Source organism: Malurus melanocephalus, unplaced genomic scaffold (assembly GCF_030028575.1).
Source record: "Malurus melanocephalus ecotype Western Australia unplaced genomic scaffold, MMel_1.1 scaffold_547, whole genome shotgun sequence".
Lineage (NCBI taxonomy): Eukaryota > Metazoa > Chordata > Aves > Passeriformes > Maluridae > Malurus > Malurus melanocephalus.
The window spans coordinates 184,207-207,331 of NW_026623779.1; the positions used below are offsets into that span (position 1 = coordinate 184,207).

At 38.7% G+C, this 23,125-nt stretch overlaps 1 protein-coding gene across 2 annotated transcripts; it reads right to left on the reverse strand.

Annotated features, from left to right (window-relative positions):
• Nucleotides 1-431: 431 nt before the first annotated feature.
• Nucleotides 432-21,475, reverse strand: BNC1 (basonuclin zinc finger protein 1). 2 transcript variants are annotated; one of them, XM_057382029.1, is made up of 5 exons: nucleotides 16,283-16,432; nucleotides 9,176-9,278; nucleotides 8,781-9,016; nucleotides 5,626-7,547; nucleotides 432-3,626 (listed from the first exon to the last, which is right to left on the reverse strand). In XM_057382029.1, exons 1-5 carry the CDS (start codon nucleotides 16,355-16,357, stop codon nucleotides 2,945-2,947), a joined length of 3,018 nt encoding a protein of 1,005 aa, XP_057238012.1. In that variant the 5' UTR covers nucleotides 16,358-16,432; the 3' UTR covers nucleotides 432-2,944. The 2 variants fall into 2 exon arrangements, with proteins under 2 accessions (XP_057238012.1, XP_057238013.1); XM_057382030.1 differs by lacking the exon at nucleotides 16,283-16,432 and adding an exon at nucleotides 21,232-21,475 and having other exon boundaries at nucleotides 433-3,626.
• Nucleotides 21,476-23,125: the final 1,650 nt, after the last annotated feature.

Sequence of the window (23,125 nt, forward strand, 5' to 3'; positions counted from 1 at the left end):
AACTCTGAAAAGCTCCAAAAAGAATGGTACTACTATTCTGAAGTGAGGTTACTTCCTTCAACATCTGTGGTGAATATGTGATATGGGCTGCCATAAGCATCACACGTATTTAAAACTAACAGGAGATGTCAAGGCTTGGTCCAGCCACATTGTGGTCATTAGGAGGAGGGAGCTACACAAATGCTTCATGAGATACATATGCTGTTCTGKGGGTATTAATGGCTAGTCATTCTGAGAAATCTCCCATCCTGTCCAGATTTTTSAGAGAAAACAAAATCCCCCCCACCAGACCCTTCCAATATAGAAAGAATAAAGAGGGCATAAAGTGTCTTTCAGAGTAGTTCTCAATGATGAGATATTTACCTTCTGTTTAGCTGATGGCTTTTAAACCAATCTCTACCCTTGCCTATTGCACAAAGAAAAAAAAAATCAATACAATATCTGACAACATTTATTACATTATTTCTAATGGCTCATTAAAATAATGACACTTCCTTATTAGAGAATAAGTTAGTACCATCGTCAAACCAGTGCTCTCTACAGACAGAATGTGTTTTCAAAAACTGGCGTTKTCTTAAATGAAAATTAAGAAGAGCAGTATTTTCAAGCAAAAAAACCTACTTTTCTGAATCAACCAGAGGCATTATCATTGGTTTTTATTAACACATACAAAATTATTAGGATATACAAATGTGTTTCTTTTTTTGACACTCTGAAAACTAAATAAATGGGCATTACAACATTAGTTTACATCACATTTTGTTTCAAAAAAAACCAGTTAATGATTAAACAAAGAAGTTTCTATATATATATATGTATAAAAAAAAGAGCTTGAAATAGCTGGATAACAAATAATTGATTTATACTATCAAAAGGCTGGGAGCAATTGTGTCTCCTGTGATTGTGCCCTTAGCTTTCAAACTATGACCCCCACTGATACGAGTTTCTATTACAAGTCCAAAGAAAACAACAATAAAAAACCTCAACAAAACAAATACAACCCTACTACCCCCTGAAAACCAAACCACCAACTCCCCCCGACCACAAAATCTCAAAGCAATGGCACAACTTTCCGCAGGCTAATATCCTTTCCTGACGGCTTCAAGCACAAATGGATTATTTTAAATATCACATAAACCTACAGTAAATTAAAAAAATAGAAGATTACTTTACACAATGCATGGAAACCATTTCCAGTGAGCACAAACATTTACAACTGTGTCATGTTTTTCCTTGCATAACCCATACTCACACACAAACCAATTTTCAAAAGAATCGGTGAAATAGTCCACATTTGTTTCTTTTATACAATATGAAATGGTTACAATACCATAGTATTTTTTAGAATAAGTTAAACATCAAGACATATGGCAATAGCATTGTACTATTCTTTCAACATACATATGAAATCCTGAATTTCAGTCTATTTTTACTCAGTCACAAAAATGAATAAAGACTAAGATCCAGTTATACTGGAAAACTAGACTAGTTCTAGAAACCACAAATACAGAAAGCACTTTGGTATAATATGTACAGATTGTGCTGTCAGTGTCATGCTTGCATACTGGAATTGATCAACAGACTTCCACTGCTGAAATAAAGTCAAAAAAGGTACTGTAAGACTTGCTTTCTTATTTCTTTTCCTCTTTGCAAATGATTCAAAGAGAATGCACCACAAGTACACACACGGCATTTGTATGATGTGACTACAAATTAAATATTAAAGTGTTTTTTAAATACAATGCAAGGCCAGTCTCCTTAAGTGCATGGAACATAATGCAGAATACTAATTACAGGGGCAAGTACAAAGATATGAAACATTGTAACAGGTATTGAACAACGTTTTTATAATAAAGAGGTGTGAATGAGAATAAGCATTCTTCTATTACAAAGATCAACACGTTTCATCCCCTTCTGGCAAGAGGAACTCTTACCTGCTGCATCATGAAAGGTATCTACTGCATCCATTTGATTTCTTTCTCTCAGARGCTTAGAACTGCACCCTCAAACTCTTAAATAGTTTGGATATTTGGTTGGGAGGTTTTTTCCTCTTTTTCCTTCTTTCCTATTTTTAACAAAACTTTTCCTGAAAGCAGAACTCAAAGTGCATTTTAAATTAAAGGGCTTACTTTCCACCCCTGTTTTATGGATACATTTGCTGTAGTTTAGAAATTTTAGCTTAATCTATTCACTACCACTTCCTTTCTATCGCTACAATTCATCAGAATGTATCAGACTTATTCAGGCTGTTCTGCCAACAAGCTAGGTAGCCCCTTCTCCTGCAAAGCAAATGGTATTCAATTCTAAGAAATCCAAAATACTGTAATCTTTATTGAAGTGAAATGCAAACAAGACTAAGGACTGCAGGATTTTCAGAAGATTTGGACTGTGTGTGAAGTTTTCCCAAATTTATACTTTTTCTTTTGGATTTTGGGATATAGTTAAGTACAAATATTCTGTTCTACTAATACTGCAAGTCAGCTTCAGACTAAGGTCTCAGGAACAAAATGGAAGCCTCAAAACTCTCAACCCAACCAGAGGAAACTCTCCCCAATTGTTACTCATTTCTTACACAACACAACAACTCATTTAACRTGTAAACACAAGCAATGATGGTTCTCATTTGAAGCTCCTATTTTTGGCAAGTAATACTTCACAGGTATCAGAAACACTTTAGTTACTGTCTCTGTATTTTCCCCGTTTCTAAGATTTTCTTTTCCTTACAGAACTTTTAGCTGTTCAACATCAAACCAAACAACTGCACAAAAACTACAGCACCAGGCTTTGCTAACTGAAACTGCTGGAGAGCACAGAGGAGAAAAGAATTTGACTGCGGTTGCTTAGGGGGCTAGAAGTCAAATGAGTTTAAAGAAAATGAATGTTAACACATTCCTTAATTGAAATGATGAATTCTGWGCAGAAATAAATTACAATCAGTCTGATCTTACTGTAAGCTCGTTGGTGACCCAGCCAGACTCTTGTGCAGATTGGGGTTTTGACTGTGCCTGTTCCGACTGCGGACAGATGAAAACATTGTGTTGCAACCTGGGACTTTGCATTTGTGGAGCTGGCGGAGATGYACAGTTTTGTAATGAGCCCTGAAAGTTCCTTTGTTACTGTATGTTTTTTGACATATATGACAAGTTATTGGCAAACTGGAAGGTAAATTYGTAAAGTCTTGATTAGCTTTCTCAATTAAAGTACAGTCTTGGTAGAGTTCATCACTGGGCATTAGGCTGGGTCCTTCACAGCTTTCATCACTATCATCCAAGGGCATGGTGCATATTTCACTTCCTCCGTCAGAATCCCAAGAAGAATGWGCACTGCTCTCAGATTTAATGCTGGAAGTAGTGCTTAGATCCAGAACAGCTCCATCATTTAAAGGATCGTATCCGTAACTCTCAGAACATGGTTCTCTAACTTTGCTCATTGGAAAAACATAGCTGCCTGTTCTGTTCATTCCTTTGAAGATTACAGAAGTATGTCCAACGTGCTGTTTTAAAGAAACATCTTGGCAAAACTCCTTAGCCATGTCTTTCAAGAGGTATGTTGCATTGAAATGGTTGTTGAATTCCAGTGTATCTTTAGTCAGAAGCTTATGATGAAGATTTAGGTTTGAACTATGTCTACAAGAAGAAAGACAAGCTTAGCAAGAAAGTGTTTGGCCTCACTTAACAGCTGCTTCATAATGATCATAAACAAAGAAAAGGAAAATCAATTTTTAGTAGCATGCATGAATTGATTTGACCAAGTGCCACACTGGGAGTGCACATGGACAGTTTACACAYGTGACTGCTTGCACTGGCATACATCTGAAATAACTCAACAGCAATCAATGTTTCAGATTCTCTCCTGCATTGTGGATAGCTGTCTGCTCTGCTAGATCTAGTGCTGAGCCTAAAAGAGTTGGGTACGCACTAAAAACCTGTCCATTAAAGACTGAGATCAGAGAATGGACTGAGGTGGATAAGAAACAAGATTCTTTCCAAATGGACAAAGCAGGAAAGGAGTCACACCTGAGTCTGCAAAAAATGTTGATGATCTCAAGTAGTGTAACCATGTCCAAGATGCAGCTGTACACCTCAGTACAGAGCTTTTTCTTGACAGGAGTTTSCTTGGAAAAGGAATATTGAATTATATGCAACTTACAGTTTTCAAATAGGCATCTCTGGATTCAGTTTAAAACCACCAAAACATACAAAATCACYGCTCCTATTGAATACTATCAGTCAGCTCACTGGGAATTTACAGGCTCTGTCTAGAAGGCTGGGTTTATTGTAATACTGGCCAAACATTTGTCTTTCTCCTTGCCATCATGGTTGTATCAGAACCATGGATTGTTCAAAAAGGCACAGAAATATTTAGCCCTTGTAGTCACACTACTCTAAGTTAAAGTCTAGAAACTTCTGCAAAGTTGTTCCAAATAACTATTGTTTTGTACAAAGCTTGTGAAATGTCTTTTGAGCTATCTTGCCTTTTTTTTTTTAACCCATATTCCAAAAGCACCTATGTTAAAACTTATCTCAAGGTTCTGGTGTGGGAAGGAATTTGTGGCATGTGAATGCAAATCTCACTGCTGGCCTTCTTTCCTGTGGCCCATATCGCAATTACAGTGGGGAGGAATTCACATCTGGAAGATGCAGGCAGCAGGGAGTGAAGCCCTGCCAGCAGCAGAGGAATCTGCACATCCCAGATGCAGCAGCCAGTCCTCAGAGACGGCTCATCCTCTCTGGATCGCATCAGCGGGCTCCAGACTGGGAGCAGATTAACACAATCTAAACCTTGTGTCCCTCCCAACCACCATCCAGGCATTCCTCCTGCAGCCAAGAGCTGCTCTAACACTCTTACAGAGTGGGAAACTGTAACACTTTGCTGCACTTTAAAAGGTTTGTTCCTATCACTGCCTGATTCAGATACATCTCTAAAGGGGCAGCAATAAGGCCTCGGTTCTCGTTCCTCAGTTTATGTGAATAGGCTGAAATAAAATTTCACAGCAACACAGTACTGAACTGACCAACAAACTGAATCAAGCTCATGCTATTATTTAGAAATTAGTATTTAATCTCACRGAAAAGCATTAATAATGTGGATAGACAGATAGTGTCAGTTTGACTACACTGCACAATGTTAATTTTGTGCTGACAAAGACTAATCTTGCTTTTCATACGGGCTTTTTCAGTTCATTCTAAATCTTTGAGTAAAGAAAAGAACAAGGGCAAATGAAGATTTCCTGAATTGACCTAATTTCTTTTTCTTAAAGAAAYACTCTACACATTAAAATACACATGAAAGTACACATTAAACATGTAGTCCACACATGCATCTATTGGAAAACTGCTGCCTTGTGGCTTTCCCTTTATGTACTCAAGTATTCTTTCAACTACTGCACTTTTTATCAGTTATGAAATTTTCATGGCTTTATTTAATACCCTGTAGTCTAGTGGAAAGGAAACRTTTCTTTCAATGGATTTTCATTTCAAGAATGTTCTGATAAGTTATCATACYTTTATATGAGTATACACAGAAAATATTTGTAGGCTCTATTCCTCAAACACTCATTTTAATTTCAAATTAGGCTCCATTGTGATGGTAAAATAAATACAATTTTGTTTGTAATTTTCTTACCTGTCTCGACTTCTACGAGAAGGGAAAGCAGCATTACAGCCCTCAACTGTGCAAATATGCATTTCCTTGAGATGTACATTTTTGAAATGCATTTTTACACTGTAAGGGTTTTTAAAAGTCTTCTTACAGATGTCGCAATGAAAGCGGCTTTCTTCCTTCTGAATCCCTAGTGCATGTTGACTGACATGATCCATATCTTTAGAGTCTTCAAAACAAGGAATGGCAGCACCCCTGTTTGACAAAGTGCTGAAAAAGCCCCCGGTCAGCAAGTGGTGTTGCAATTCAGGGCAGTCATTTTTAGGAATCCTGTGCTTTGACTGCTCTTTAATATACATGGGGGGTTCAGTCATTGGTTTTATAACATCACTGTGGTGGTGTTTTGGATCTTCATACATAATCTCATGGGAAACTATTTTTAATGGTTGGTTTTCTTCTGGTTTAACCTCTTTCTCACCGTGTTGCAATTCATTCTCAGGGATATCCTCGATGTATTTGTTATTTGGCGCAAAGACAGATTCAAAATACTTTGGGCCCTCTACCCCAGAGAGATATTTCCATGAATTACCTGAATGCGGGTGCTTTTCCACCCTGTCGGTCACCTGCTTCTCTATCTTATGCTCACAGGTCTCAAGCTCTCCATCGCTTACCACTTGCAGACGTGAATCATCTTCAGAACTGGCAACATCGCTACTTTCATTGGGGGTCTCCACAGCTTCCTTCTCTATCTTAATGGGCATACTCGACTTACGGGATTTCTTCTTGGGGAGCATGTCAAATGGCAATTCGTTGGAAACRAGCTGCTCTGGTATTGAGGAAGAAACAAGAGGCAGAGAAGGAAGAGTACCTGGAGTATTGGCCAGCTCRGCTGGTGTGACTGGACTACGGTAGAAAGGAAGAACGGGTTGTACTGTCTTCAGGTTTGGAAAGAGGACGCCGTTATGTCCAATGCTGGAAAATCCAGCCTGGCCTTTGGAATCTGTACAAGAGCTGCCATAGCTAGAAATAGTTCTGCTATCCGGAGTTAGAATTGCAAATTCTGTCCTTTTACTATCTCCAGGTCCAGCAATGGTCAAACCATTTCTCAGATCTTTATCCCTGTTATTTCTGTTCATTGGCATGTGGAGTCTGGGGTTAGGATTTGCACTATGACGATTTCGGCTACGCAGTGAGCTGAACACCATATTGCAGCCCTCAATGGTGCATTTGTGCTTTATCTTCAGATGTACAGCATTGTAATGKATTTTCAAAGTACCTTTGTCGTAAAATGTTTTTTCACATGCAGTGCAGAAGACACGCCCTTTCCTTGGCCCAGCGTTTTTTTCAACAGATTTMATTTTGTTTTCTGGAGATAGAGCTGACATTTCAAGCTTTGCTGCTGTATTGTGTAAACTGGAATCACTTAGGAGGGCATCATCTTCTGTTTTAGTGACATCTGGACCATTTATGCMCCTCTCATTTTCAATTTGAAATGGTGTAGAACTGGAAGTTAAGAAGCTGCTTTCAGAAAATGGTATCTGAAGATCTTGTTTGGTTTCATTGYTATGGTCTTGACCTTGCTCAATCAAATGTCTTTCTGGTGGTGAACCTATCAAAGGTGGAGGCACTGGACTGAAAAACTGAAACGGCAGCATGAAAGCCATGTTATTTACAATATTCTCAAAGGGATGAATGTTGGTGGGACTCATTTTGTCCAAGGAAGCAGAAAAATTAGGGCTGTGTGGATTGCAGCTCTCAATGAACGCCCTAATATCCAAATTGGCAGTTGGTGGTGGTATTATAATCGACTGCCCTTCTTTCTCTTGAATTGCCATTAACTCTACAATGGACTTAGTTTCTCCAAAGCGAAGAAACTGCTGCAAAGTAGCCAGTTCTTCTTCAGTGCTCATTATACTCCAGTGATCCAGCACCTTTCCTGAAGCATCCTAAAGCCAAAAACATTTAAATGGGTTAGACATTAGTTACAGCAAACAAAAAACACCTTCCCTTCAAATCACTCATTTTTTTTCAGGGACTAAAATTTCTTCTCTAGCAAAACAATATAAACATTCAATTTAATGAGACTTATGCAAATTCCGTAATAATTTCTTCCAAATTTTACCACATTGATGATATTATTTCTTCCTGAACTGACATTAACACTTTCAAATAAACCATTTTTTCCACAAAAATTAAGATATGTTATTTGAACAACAGATAGTATCCTGTAAGCACAGACAGGAGAGATGGAGCAATCAGACCAAGATTTAGCTTCTCATTTAAGTCAAGTATTCTTTCAGTGCAGGTTTAATAATCTTCCAAGCAACTAAGATCAGAGAACAAATGAACGTGTATTGATCTATTGCCAGTTTTCACAGAGCACAGCTGTAATTACACTAGTGTTGGAGTTCTTTCAAACTCTAGCTATGCCTAACTTTTCCCAATAACTACAATAAATATTTTATCACAGAACATGTATTTGATGGCCTACTGAGATTTTTCACAGTGCATGTAAGAGTTTCTAAGATGATGAAGAACGTAACATTATAAATTTTTCATGTGATAGAGGTTCAAGGTAATTGATTCCATATTTTTAATCCTAACACTAAAAAGCAAGATTATCAAGACTATTAAATATTGATTCATGTCATAATGTAARATCATAATGTTACTTTACATAAAAGGTAACTTCCACAGCAGCAAGGACTAACATCAGTATGAGCACACAGGGCCAAATACACCCTTACTGTAGCTCCAGTAAGGTCAGTAGCACTACACCAGAGATGAATRTTGTCCCTGGTGTTTTAAATAATGGTAACTTTAYTTCTTGATGTATTATTGTGCTGTATAAAAGCAAACTCCCTGTTTAAATAGTACTGGAAYAAATTCTAAAGCCTCTACTTTGATRCACTGCATTTTGATACATTAYCAGTAACTTYTGATTTTTATCTTTGCTTATCTTTGTCGATAGATTTGAGCAAGYAGAAAGATTTCAATTAAGTCGAACTAAAAACCAGAGCATCACYAGAAATCCACCCTTTCTTTTGTAGCATTAATCTCGTACAGGTCTATTACTGCCTCTCAGATGTGCCACGCTGTTAACACGTTGGGAACCACAGAGAAGATTAAGCCAGAAAACATAACTGTCATATTTCTATTAAAAAAACCCCTCTAAATACCTGTAGCACATATCCACGGATATAATCCTGCAGTGTCCAGTCCAGAGCATGGAGAATCTGTATCACCTCCTCCTGCTTCAGAACACTGAAAAGCCGATCGAGCAGAATTTTAAGGCGCACAGGAATGGCTTGGGTTCCGTACAACATGAGGCTACTGATATCAAATACAACATTGGATTGAACTATTTCTACTTGGCTTGAAGGGTAGAGGTTTGGAATCCTTAGTTTGCTCAGGGCTGAAAGTAAAAATCACAAAATGTAAATAAACTTGAGTCCCGAGAAAGAGAAAATGAAATGTAACTAATATTGGGGTGGGGGTTGAGGGGTGACACAAAARACATACAGTAGTTAGGAGGATCCTAAATGCTTTCTATAGATTATAAAACAAATATTACCATGTGCTACCCATCCATGCCGGCACTGGTCACATTGTCGCTGATTTATTTTCCCGGGTTTGAAACACTGACAACTACAGTTCACCAGAGTGCAGCGGATAGCCTGGAGATCAATGAAAAGCATGATAGGTAATACATAACCAGCATTTAGAGTGTGCAGATTATCCATCTACAGTACCCCAGAAAATCCACGTGAGCAGAAGGTGAACATGGCAGCACATACCTACCAAGGTGCAGTATCAGTAATCCAGGCTAAGCCTGAGTTAGACCAGGCTGCCTGTGCCTGCAAGGGTCACGTCASCAGAGGAAACACTACAGTAACATGGAAGCAGCACATTTAACAACATACATAGCAATACTTCTGTCCATATATCTAGGCTGAAGCACCTTTGTAAATTATGCACTCATCTAACCTGTGATTCTCATGTATGATCATCACTTCCTCAGGAAGGTTTGAAAACAAAGATGTACAGATTAAAGACCCCGTCTCACAGTTTTGCTGGAATTCTGTACTGMAGTATAGGAAATTCTATAATGAGCGTTGTGTTAGCTCTGCACAGATGCCATGCCCTATACATGAGGAATTCACATGAAATATATATCATCTTTCAAAGACACAGGAGCCCACCAATGTTTCTCAGTAACAAAGTTCACCAAAAAGTGTTTCAACTCCTCAAAGAGTAAACAATCACATTCTGTAAGGGAAATGCTTGAAATCAAAATAGAGGACACAGAATAATCAGTTGCACAGTTCAATCTGTACATCACTTTACCCTCACCAAGGTCATCTGGAACGCAAATCAAATTAGTATTCAGATATCCCTAATCAATGGGGTGATACGAAGTTGCTTCCTGCAATATATGATTTCATTTGTGTGTGCCCATCTGCTGCAGAAGGCAAACAGACAACCTGGAGGTCCTGGTTAAAGCTCCAGACATTACAAAGCATTTGCAGRATTGTGCACTCCTTGGATCTGATACTGAAAATAAGAACTATTCTGTTTATGCAGGAACTATGGAGGGAAAGGTAAGAAAATGATGTGCAGAAAGCCTGCCCTAGAATAATAAAGAAAAAAAGTCAGATTATGCAATTGTAATTTGTCTGCATYTTTCTGCTTTTAAGCCTTGTTCCCACTCCTCAGGTCTTACGTAAAATGGGGACCTCCACTCTTCATAACACCCACAGGAAAGTAAGATAAGATTCGAGGAAAAGAGGATACATGGCATTACATACTGTCACTTCAGAAAACATACAAGGAAGCAGATTTTTGGACAATCAGGCTAAGAAAAATGGACGCAGGAAACATTTAAAATTAAAAGTACATGAGAGAAAGTTAATTCCACTGGGATGTGCAATGGACATTTCCTTAGACTTGAAGAATGTAGCTGACTCAGGACAGAAGAGGACACTGCATACAAAAGCTTACTACAAACACGTCCATTACATCTGGATGTCCAGTGCTTCACAGCAATGGATTTGGAGGGAGGTTTTAAAATCTCACTATCTGGCTTATCCAAGGGTGCACCTTMCATGCACATCTCCAAGCTGCAGTGATTTGATGCTGACATTTGCCTGATTTGAAGGATCGAACAAGTGGCGAYGGGGTTGTTGAAACCCCTGAATCACGTTAATCATCTTTTAAAGGAGCCATTGCAAAATCTTATATTCTTAAGAAAAGCTGTGTGCTCCCCATAAAGTCATAAAATACACATCAGTACCCTACAGTGCCAATTGCTTCATTTTAATGGAGGATATATTTTCACTTAGATGCTAAAATACTTCCATATAACAATAAAAAGCCATAAATTTCTTATGGAAAGGCACAAAAAGGTGTCGTTGACTGCAGATTAATTTCTACCTCAAGATATCAAACAATAATGCAGTTCAAGTCTTCTGCCTCTCTACACACATAATATTCTGTGACTTGCCTGGACTGAAGCCCTTCCACAGGCAACCCTGCTAGGTTTGGTAAGGTACAGTGCATTCCATAAATGCATCTTTTGCATTCCCTTCAGACAGAATTACAAAAGAGCACTTCCTTTTTCTGCAAGAAGTAGCAGAAATCTGCACAATGAAAAACGCTGTCATGATGATAAGTTAATTGAGATTTCAAAATTTTTTTCATTCCTTTTCCTTTGGATATGTTCCACAAACCACTGACCTTTAAAACTGTTTTTTCCACTTAATTTGTGTACTTGGACAAGAAAGAYATACCACACCAAATTCTGTGTTTCACAGCTTTCTGTAAGAGCTTTCTTCTCTCTGGTGCAYGTGTTTATTTTGCTTTCCTGTGTATGTGGAGAGGACTGCATATGCCCAACAGGAACAAGTAAAAGGAGGACATTTTGTTTTACACATTTGAGAGCARCTGTTAGAAAGGGAGTGGAGTTCCCCTTCTATTTTAATATTGAATTGATCCCTTCTCAAGTCACATTATTGCTTCYGGAAACTAGATGAAGTTAGCTTACATCCTGCTAACGTATCAAAGGTGCACCTTCAAATCAGGGATCTGTCACTGACTTWAAAAAATTACTTGAAAGAATCCCTAAGAAGAAACAACGGCAATTTTCAGATTTGTAGTATTTCCCTTCATTTATACTTGTCCCAGTCTGTGCCTCCTAAATTTTTCTAGCAACATTTAAATTAATATCTATAATATAGTCCCAGAGAATATATAACAGAGCAAAATTAACTTTTGAAATAACCAGTGAGTCACAATTTTAAATTGTCAGTCATTGTTCAACTTAAAAAGGTATTTGTAAAAGATGCGCTTTGATTATCTCCCCAATTAACATATATCAGACTTTAACGAAAAGAAATGTAGCAAAACTTCATGAAAATAATACCCTTGTCTTTTGCCCGTTAATCCTACCATCCTTAATACGCCTATTCTAAGGCACTGTAATTACAGCGAGTCTTTTAATAAGCTTTATTTTCCCAACAAGYGGAATGTACACACAATTTCATTCTGCAGAACAAAGGAATAGCCTGCTGTATTGCACACATGTAAAGCTTGAAAATGATAATTAAAGGATTGGAAATGTAGAAGGAAATTACAGTGGAAATTTTTTAAAGTACAATTCTTTCATTCATGTCATTATTTAATTTTATTTTCTAGAATAAAAAAATGGTCTAAAAAACGAAATCTTATGCTATCATCAAGGATCTTAGTATTGCTTTCCAGTCACTCTCTCCTTCACAAATGGATCTTTCCAAATCCATGATCAGCTGCACTTTCTTAATTCTTTTTAAAAATGAATTTGAAGAGACTGATCAAAATTTTCTGTGGTTTTACGAGCACAACCGTGGGAATCTGAACGCTGAACTTTTAATAAAAATGATCCCTCATTACAAGACAGATTAACCATTAAATTGGTCACTGAAAAACATCTAACTACTAATCACTGAATCTTAACATCTGCTTYGTGGAAGTCACGCCTGTTCATGTCTTTTTTTTTGCCAGATTTTGATGTGGCTTCAATTATGCTTCAAAAGTTACTGAGTGTTTCTTTGCAACCCACTCGCAGCCCTCACAGGTAAGAAAAGCCCAGGCTAATGGGACATACTGTGATTCTGAGGATATAATCAGGCTTCATTTCACAAAGCAAGTTTGAGATCATCCATGCTCTGCTGAAGTCCTCTGGGACCTGCGCTCACTTTCAGCACACAACAGGTTTAAAACAATGCAGCAAGACAGGAAGGGCACTGTAAGTGTATCCAGTCTCATTCAATGTTAAGTAGGTTCTGGTTTGACAGCACTTTGGCCTGGGAAATAAATTCAGGAGTAAGRAAATATTGAAGACTTGTCAGGACCGAGCTGGAGATCCCTGCTCRTGCTGGAAAGCTGCTCTGGGTCTCCGCACGCAGCAAGGGCTGCAAGTACAGACACCAGAAAATGGAAGAGCAAGTCCCAGGTTACCCTGGTGTATTTAACAACAGAAACAACAGCTCAGCACACTCTCATTTCCGGCACTTTCTGGCATTATAGAAAAAGCCTTGTCTTTTTTTTTCCACAAAGCTTCCCCCCACTTTAAAAACTCATGCTTTTTTTTAAAGCTACTGCTATCACATGAAGAAYTTGGGAGCTTCCCTAGTCTGCTCTGAGGATTACTGACAAAACAGGGTCATTGATGCCAGGTTACAGAACATTTTACAGGCAGAAACTTCTATCAGTTTAAAATTGCAAGTTTGAAGAAGAAACAGGAATTGCATGAAACAAATACATGGGAGAAACTTTCAGGAGTTGAGCTAMGGCAGATACTCTTTTCCATGCCCTCTACTGAGGGTTTCTAGCAACAAAACACATCTCCTTTGGCCATCTCATCATCATCAGTGATAATTCTACTGAATATATGTAAACCCACCATGATATGTGCTCTGGTGAGCATTAATCCTATAGGAAAGAACTGGGGCATGTCCCGTGTTTGCAGAATAGACCCACAGTGGCTCTACAGAAACAACACTACTGGAGGGAGAGACACGCTTTAGAGTAGGAGAAGAAATAAAATTAAACATGGGACGTATGTATAGTTATTTGGAAGTATTTTCTCGCTTGCACCTTATAAAATATCTGCAAATGAAGTGAAGGAATAGATACCTTAACCATCTCTTAAATTAAAAATACAGCCCACAGCTAAATCAAAGGCCAAATCCAAATCTCTGCATCTTTCATGGAAAGCAGTAACTGTAAATGAGTGTGAAGTTGCCTTCCTGGTCAATTTGTTTTCTTTCCTGTTTTTATGACAATCCACCAGGTTTCTTGTGTTCTCAAAGCTGAAATAAGTCTTCCTTTTCCCTCACCYAGTTACTTTATATTACTTGTGTCTTTGAATCCTGTGCACAGCCACTGGAAGCAGAGACAAATGAGAAACCTGTTATCTTAATTATCTCTCAACGCCATAMTTTTCCACATGATACAACGAGCAAAGCTTTGCCTTGTCCATTGTTTGTCAGACAACTTTTGCCACTTTCCCCTGGGATATATTCTGCTGATAAATAACACTGTCYGTCAGTTTTGCCACGATTTAAAACACGTCTTCAGTTTACATTCTGTCCACCTTACTTTCACTGTATCACAATCCAGCTGTGCTTATCCTTATCAGACTAACATAAGGGGTTTYATCCATCCCATATGTATTTGTGTTCCCCCTGTCCACTGTACAGTGCAGATTTAGCCCCTGGGTGTGCTTTCCTTAGGACACACTCCAGTTTTTGATACCCTGTTGAGCTCCCTGTAGTTTACTGAAGCTAAAATACATGCCAGCATATTCCATGTACAATCACCAAYGGTGCAGGGCTGCTCTAGATGTGTAAGTACTTGTTGAAGATACARCCCAACAATTAGGCATGAAATACATGTTAATATTACATCTGTTAGACCAAGCACCTTGTACCTCTAATGGTTCCTCKGAAGTTTCCATGGATTCCCACCTTAGCAAGGCTCTGAATCCCTTCTGCCTCTAGAGACCATTAGCAGGGCCCCTGCAACATCTTCAAGGAAAGGCTCTGGGCCATTTTCTTCTTCCTGACATGATCACTTCAAAGAGGTAACAAGATGCCTGGAGGATGGGCAGAATGTGGAAGCCCTGTGCTGCCTTGGGTGGAGCTGGGAAGACACACAGGGAATGGGGAAAAGGGAGGAAGAGTGCACGGCAGCACTGTGATGTGCACGGGTCGGACAGCAAAGGCCATTGGAGAGTTACTGTGCACAAACACTTGGCCCATGCTCCAACTTGCACGTGTTCAGCTCAGTGCTGTGGTGGTTCCTTCTGTCATGTGTTTAGGATCCTCCAAAGTTCCCCACCACCACAGCACWGAAACATTGCCTGCCTTTCACAGCCTGAGCCCTGAAACAAAGGGATTTCCATTCAAGCACATTTCTGCTCCACTACACTTGGTTGCTGTAAGTTCTACTATTTTTGTATTAAAGTTTAGAAATATTTAAGACCAAAAAAAATTATTACATGAAATTATTAAAATAAAAAAAGTCCTTATAAGRTTTCTAATTATATTGAACTGAATGCACACATTATTTCCACARTCTTATCTAAAAAGCCAGTTTCTCACCAAGGAACAGCTGCTATTAATAGTTGTTTAATAACCAATAACAACAAGTAACAACAAACAACTTTCCTGAAAAGCAAAACAGCTTTACAGCTTGCTGTATCCAGAAAACAGTCTGATATCTYCAGTATTTTGAGCTTTTAATTAAGTAGAGAAAGGTTGTACACAGATGTGACAGAGTAAACAGCTGATCAAACAGGCTCAACCTTCTCCATTYAGACATGTTAAAGATGACAATTAATTTGACAAACTTCTTATTAGTAAAATAATTTAGCAAAATTATTGTCTCCTGCTTAAGAGACCAGTTAGGAGATGGGGAAGGTGGAGGTGGGCCACAATTCTCTTTTTAGGTTCCACTACACACGAAGTTACACTTAGAGCTCAGTTCCTGAACTGACGATGGCTCCTCGGTGACCTGGCTGGTTTTCATTCACACCAACCATCTACTCCTACCAAGCTGAGGAGGTGCAAGAGCCTTTGAAAAGTCCAGACAAAAAGCTTTTGTTTCAGAGGCCAACCGTGGATTTAGAAATTGAACTTAACACCTATTCTACTCAAAATTTTGGCTGGTGCACATACCACTCAACTTCCACTTAGCTCTGTTCTGTGGGAGAATTATGTTATGATTTTCYTTCTAGAAATACACAAAGGCCACAAATTGAATACATTTTCTAGATAAGACCCTGGAATACAACCCATTAATTATCTGGATCTGTACATATATATCCATACTGTTTATTTGGGGTCAGATACCAAAACCTGACCTCCTTTTAAACASCTACAGTGTAAGAATACACACAAACAGATATTTACAACCCAGACCCTGCAGCAAGCTGTGTTACCCCTTTACCCTCTCCCTCAGCGGGACTGAACAAAACTAATTTTAGCCCAGAATTTGACCAAATCTCTCCCTTGTGGGTGCAATGAACACCTTGAACTGGAAATGTTTAATTCTAGCAATTGACTAAAATGTCCTCAAAAACAGACCAAAAGGTGAGGCGAGTGAATAAGTTCGGTAAAACCGAACTGAAATTAGGCAATACCTTCCCAGGATGGCACCACTCCGTCAAATCAACCCTTCTTGTGGATTTAAAAAGAGTCCACATGCTCTGCTTCATTGGAAAGTTTTTCAAAGTGAGAAGAGTCCTGGAGTGAGAAGCTGAGACAAGAACTGGAGCTAAAGGCAGCTCACCAGTGCAGCTCTCGAGGCCCAGGGAGAGGAGCTGGGGCACTCTGGGCACTGCAGCGGGCGAGGAGGAGGCACRAGGAGCTGATCCTGACAAAGCCAAGGCCCAACTTTAATCAAGCGTAACTTGGGGGATCAAAATCACTGCTTGTGCGTGTCACTAACCCTAAAGGGCCCCTTAGGGCAACTCCTGTTAATGCACTGTCAGGATAATTATAAAGAGAGAAGAGTGTGTGAGTGTGTGTGTGGGTGTGCGTGTGTGCCTGTGGGAGCACACACACTCGGCCGTTACTCCAAACTAAAGTACTGGACACYAAACCTTCCTTTTGAGCATTGTGGCTGTACACAGACTGCTTGCGCCACAATTCATCTCACTCTTTAACAACAGGTGAGTGCTGAGAGACAGCCTGTGCACCTCAGGGACACACTGCTTCTTTGATACTTTGGTTTGGAAATGAAAACAAGAAATACAAACTGAGGAAGGAAAAAACATCACATTATCATTATCTTAGAGTCGTTCTTTACTTTTGGTTCGGAAACAGAATGCAATGCTACAGCTCCCAAGCATGCCTGCCCTAGCCTGCACAGGTCAGAAACATTTTGCTGGTATTAAGCAGTGTATTTATCACAAGATATTAATATCCCTTTTTAATAAATTCACAGAAAAAAATTGTTCTTATTAGTGAATTTCGAAAACGAGTAAGAGATTGCTATATATTGATAGTAAAAACTGCTCAGACTTTACCCCTAAGGATAAATCACTGTTCAGAAATGGTGTGAAATTTCTTACAATAAAGCACTAGATGCTATTTAATCGAACAAATAAATTGTGCACTTACTGCTTATCCATAGTGACATGCTAAGCATGCTACACCAAATGCTGAAGCTACAGACCCGGCCATGAACTGAAGTTGAGTATTTAACTCCAAGCCCGATGCCAGCAAGCAATGTGCTATTAACACAAATGCACAAGTATCAGAGAAATGAGGAATATTGGCATATCTCATGTGCAAGGCCTTTAAAACATGTCTTTAACTCTTTACCCAATTTATAAAATGTTGTATGTGTGCAATGTGAGTGAGTTAATGTTTCAAAGACAATCCTAAATTTTTCAGCTCCTCACACCGCTGCTTAAGTCTCAAAGCCATAAAATATGCATGTTTAAAATCTCTTCCTTTTTCCCGTTATGGAATGAAGATGTGGATTAAAGAATAAAGGAAAAATAACAGCTCTCTGAAATATTTAGTGTTACACAATWCCATTTAATGCAATTTCATAAATTTTAAACCCAAACACTATTTGTACACATACACGATAYGGTGCTACAGTTATGCAATATTTTATGCAACAGTGTAGCTCCACTGGCAATTTCACAATTTAAAACTCAGTATTCCTTTTCACTGAACGCAGATGAGGAAATTTTTACCTGGCTTTCAGACATAAGCTATTGTCRCATGAAAAAACACCCATTTCTCACTGATAATCTGGTAATATTTGAAATTWAAAATAGCATTTTTCTTTTCCTTTTTTTCCCTCCTATTTGTTTAAATTCTGTAATAGTTTTAAAGTGTGAAATGAAATATTGTTCTTTATACTGAAATCACTAGAGTCTGTTAAAAACTGCCACTTCCCCTCATTCCCTCAATAATATTTTTTTTTWMRKCYKRAWWWTKRRRWTYMAWYYYYWRSRWTTTTTTAAATAACWGTTAGGAACAAAATAATAAGAAATAAAAACTAAAAAGAAGAGAAGCAATGACARTTGCTGTAAAACTTCAGCTGTAGCATTTGCTCGGACAAAACCTGCTGGCTTCCAGCACACAGGAACTGTGAGAGCTCCTGCACCACTGAAGCCAGAAAGGGCAGGAGATGACCCAGAGGGCAAAATCAGTTTTTCTTCCTTCCATTTGGTGGATATTTTACAGAATAATGAATTCRAGATCCATACCTAAACTTTAGCTCAAATCTGCATGAAAAAATGTTTACAAAAYGCCAAATCGTTCCAAAATACTTTTAAAACGTATATATGAAACAAAAGTTGTAATCTTAAAAAAAACAAGAACATTTCTGTTTTATCCGAGGTGTATTTAGTATCATTGTAACAGTCTTTATTACTGCAAACCAAATAAATCACTGCCTTGTTGGATTGGAAATGGAATGACAAGCTCCATATGTAGGAACAGATCTTTTAACAGTATCATGAACAGACACGGAAGCCAGAAGTCAAGACATTTGGTATCAAAAGGCCAAACCTCAGGAGGCAGAAGTGCAAGTAAAAGCCTGTGAAGTGACCCAATATTTGTAATAATTTTTCCTATTTCTGTGAAGATTCAGCTCTCCTGAATGTTTGGATATGTTTGCAGATATTATTATTCTCAGGATTCTGAATGGGCTRTAGACGGTTCAGTGGTTCAAAGAATAAACCAGAACAACTACTTTTAAGAAATCAATCAAGCAAAAATCCATCTATATATATAACTTAAGCATAACAAAAATGTATTTCCTATAAGATTAGGGTTTTTTTACATGTTCAGTTATTATTAGAAGTTGGATTAAGCTGCAAACTGCTCAAAATTCTAGCGCTTAATTCAAGCAGAATTGCACAATTATACTGATTATTTTAAAAAGAACCCTACCAGCACTATACACAGAAGGGTAAATAATCTAGCTGGGTATCTGATATGCTCCCAAAAGTCTGTATTTCTCCCCTCTCTGTAAAAGAGGCAATTAGAAAGGCATTCTTCAGTGTACATTGTCCTAATGAGTAGAACAAAGCAAACCACCACGCACTGTTGTTAGGAGTTAAAATAACGGTGGACCCACTTTGCCCCATGACCTGGAGTGCAGTGAGACTCCCCCACCTCCCACTCCTCAGCACCGAGAGAGAGCTGAGCCACAATTCCACTGCTTTCAAACCAAAGGACAGAAACAGAGACCTTGGCTAACAGAACGCTTGCATATTTTACAACAAAGTGCACTGTATTTTYGAAAAGACTGCTAAAAATAGAAGCATATGATCTTTCCCCACCTAGAATTGTATCTTTACAATTAAAGACTATTAGCTGGCATCCCTTTTAACCGTCAAACTCAGACAGTGGCAGTTCTGTAGCCACAAAGAGAAGCAGTAAATGAGAAGAACATGTTACTACACTGCATTTGAGAAAGTTTGGCTCCAAGCTATGCACTGATTAATATCAGATCTCCTTCTTTACTTGCCTCTTGACAATCTTGTCACATCTGGCTGACAAATCCTTACAAGCTTATCCAAACCAAGGCAGCCCAGATCATGCTCCGGGAGTAGCTGGAAGGAAGCGGCAACACCAGCCCTGCACTGATGTGCCATCATGAAACTAATGAAGCTGACTTCACTTGCAGACTGCAGGAACACGAAGAAACACAACATGCCCCAAGGTTTTGCAACATAACGCAGAGTTAGCTCACCAGAAGATAAGACAAACAATCAGCTCCCGAGGTTCAAGAAGCCAAGTAGTTACATGAATTACAAAAAAATTTATATAGAATTGCTTGAACAACAATCTCAGCTAAATGAGCACAATAAAATTCAACTTTAGATCAGATGTGAAAATTGACTGTTAAATGCCTTTCAAACAATGTTTTGTTTTAAATTAAAACAAAACTAGTCTATTTTATTTTCTCTCTCCCACATCCYCAAAAATATCAGAATGTTGCCCTGGCTCCCAGATTATTCAAATTGAAAAATACCTAAAAAAGAAAAAAGGAGGAAAAAAAGGAAAAAAGAARGAGGAGAAAAAAYAGTGTTACTTTTTATCCGTAGGATTTTACAGAAGGATAAACCACAGCCTGTGTATATCAGTCGTCCTCCCCTGGGTTAGTGATCTGCCCTCTCCTCATTTTTAAAGCAAGAATTCGCTACACAGAGGACTGGAAGTATTTGACCAATTAATAAACCAGAAAGTAAAATGCAACACATCTAACAAAACCTCATTATGCATGAGCTGACAATTAAACCATGTTTATTTTCCTATGTGGTGAAAAAAATCCAAATAAATAAGTTAAATGCATCACAAAACAAGACACTTAATTAGCAGAGTATATTTAAAAACCCAGACCCCCCCCATACACACACACACTCATCCTCAATCCCACCCACCTCCTCCCCCCCTTCCTCCCCCCAAAATACAAACAGACTGATCCGAAGAAAAGAATCACTGGCCTTATTTTCTGGATGCTAAATAATCAACAATAAATTGTATATAAAGGGCATGCATTACATTCCACTTTAGTGGTAATTTCTAAAGAACTTCGTAGTGAAATTACATTGTTGTCTGCTCTCTAGTGCATTTTTATGTCATGATAATGATAATGTATCTGGTTAAAGCACTTGACTCAACACATATGAGTCACAAATCACAGATTTTACTGCTATTAATGTATATTGAGGACTTGTACAATTAAACATTGTCAAGTATTTATGATTTACATGCTACTACTTCAATTGAAAAACAATTACACAAGTGATGGCTCTGCTTATTATAATCAGTCTGCAATTCTGCATTACTTACTGTAGAACAGGAAAGTCACAGTTGTTTACAGTGCACAGCAAAAAGAAAAACCAGATTTTTTACWGAAACTAGTTTTCTACTTTTACAGTATCTTTTCATAATTAAGAAATGAAGAGTAYAGCTCCCTCCAGCTCTCATCTCCATTGTTCATTACCCAAAACAACACCATTGCAACATTTTTTATATCTCCACAGCGCACAGCCACAAGTAAAAGTTGCACAGTAAAAACATACATTCACATAGAACTGCAAAGAACTTTCCTTACCTCAGACATTCTTACTGTGCTTATGTTTCCAGAGCTATAAAACAGTTTCCCATTCCCTCAGTGAGTTGTACAAAGAAGTACTGGAAACACTCCTGCCTGTACAAGTACTAAGGCAGAACCATCACACGCCTCTTTACTCTTGTCTGACTCTGAGCACCTCAAGGTCTGATGTATGCTCAGGCTGTGCACAGGGGAGTGAAATAAGATCCTCCCCCTTGGTGTTCTCCAGACCTACAGTACCAAGTTGTGTGTGCTCTCACCTCTGCAGCCAGCTCTCACCTCGCTGCCCCGCAGGCTGTGCTCCAGCGCTGCTCCAGTCGCAGGGCAGTCCCCTCACAGCTGCCTTACAGAGGGCATGACACTCATCTTTCACAGAGATTTGATCAAAAGGAGGCACGGAGGCTTCAGGCGCTCCTAATGCAGTGCGAGGAGATTCTACCTCTGCTCTGGCAGCCTAAGTAATGCATTAAATCAATGCAGCTGACCTAAGGCCTATTACAATTTTTTTTTTCTTCTCACAGTGTACAACTATCTGCAAATAAGCTATGAGGTACTTATGAGTAAAATTACTTATTTTTAGCATCAGTGTTGTTTTTCAAATTGCATCTGCTGCAGTTTTTTTTTTTTTCTCTTTTTAAACATTTGCAGGTCTCAAAGGTTCAGCGAGTGGGGTGTGTATTTTTTAAAGCTAAAACATTTCTCCTTATCAACTTACTCTTGAGTTAGGGCTGAATTTTACTCCTTTTTATGAAGTTGAAGCTTCCTATTAACAGCAGTACAGGTCATAAAGACAGGAGAAGAATTACTTTCTAGTAATTGGGCCAAAATCTGGTTTTAGTTATTCAGGTGTTGGGTTGCATTCATGAGTTACAGCAGGATTTTTGTCATAGTCCTTTCTCACCTATTTAAAAAACCAAAACAACCCCCTAGGACAAAACTCCTCTCCTCTCCCGATAATTTCTTTGCACTCTCCTAACTCAGGAATACASTGCAGTATACCACAGAGACAAGAGCGAGTTGCATTGAACTCGGAGGGAATCCCTGTAGGAACACACCAGGACATTTGACCATGAATACCTGTAATCCCATAGGAAAGGCAGCAGGAAATAAGATGGCTGCAGGGAGAAGACAGCTAACATATTATTATTGTTGGTTTATTAGTTGTCTTCTACTAATCCTGTTTACTGTTCGGTAGATAAATGCACAACGCTTAAGGAGAGCTAATTTACATTTAGCCAAATACTGGAGTACAGTTAAGTGCATGGCAGTAATTGGAATCAGAGCAGGATAGGGCCAATATGATGCCAGACTCTGGCCCTATARAGCATGACATGAAGCATATGCTTTCCTAAATCCTTAGGTTTCTCYACCCTATACCTTATTTCTCCTGCCAAGCTATAGAACAAGATGGAATAAAATAAGGAGAGGGGGATGCAGTTTCCTAGAATGGTGTGTGAAATACTTCTGGCAAAAAGCCCTCAGGTGTGGTAAGAGTGTGACTTGGTCCATCCCCAAAGGAGCACTACATGGAGGCTCCAGTGCCACYTCCGGGCCCCCCAAGATGCCCTGGGCACTTCTCTTGGGGACACAGGCAGAACACACAGACTATCAGCGGTCTGGTAAACTGTAGGGAAAAGTGCCCAAGAAGTCACAGCCAAAATCGTTTTATTTTAAGGGGTTCTTAACACCAGAGTTTCAAAAGCATCTGCTCTGTGATGAGGACAACACCTAGCTGCCCTCTCAACATGRTAACTCAAAGCCAAAGGCACACCTTATTACTAAAATTGTATTTCCTTCTTAATGAAATTAGCAGTGATGTAACCAAAAAGGACACAAAGTGATTGAGAATTCTGCAACAAAGGTGAGAAGAGTGGCTAAAGATTATATTAACTGC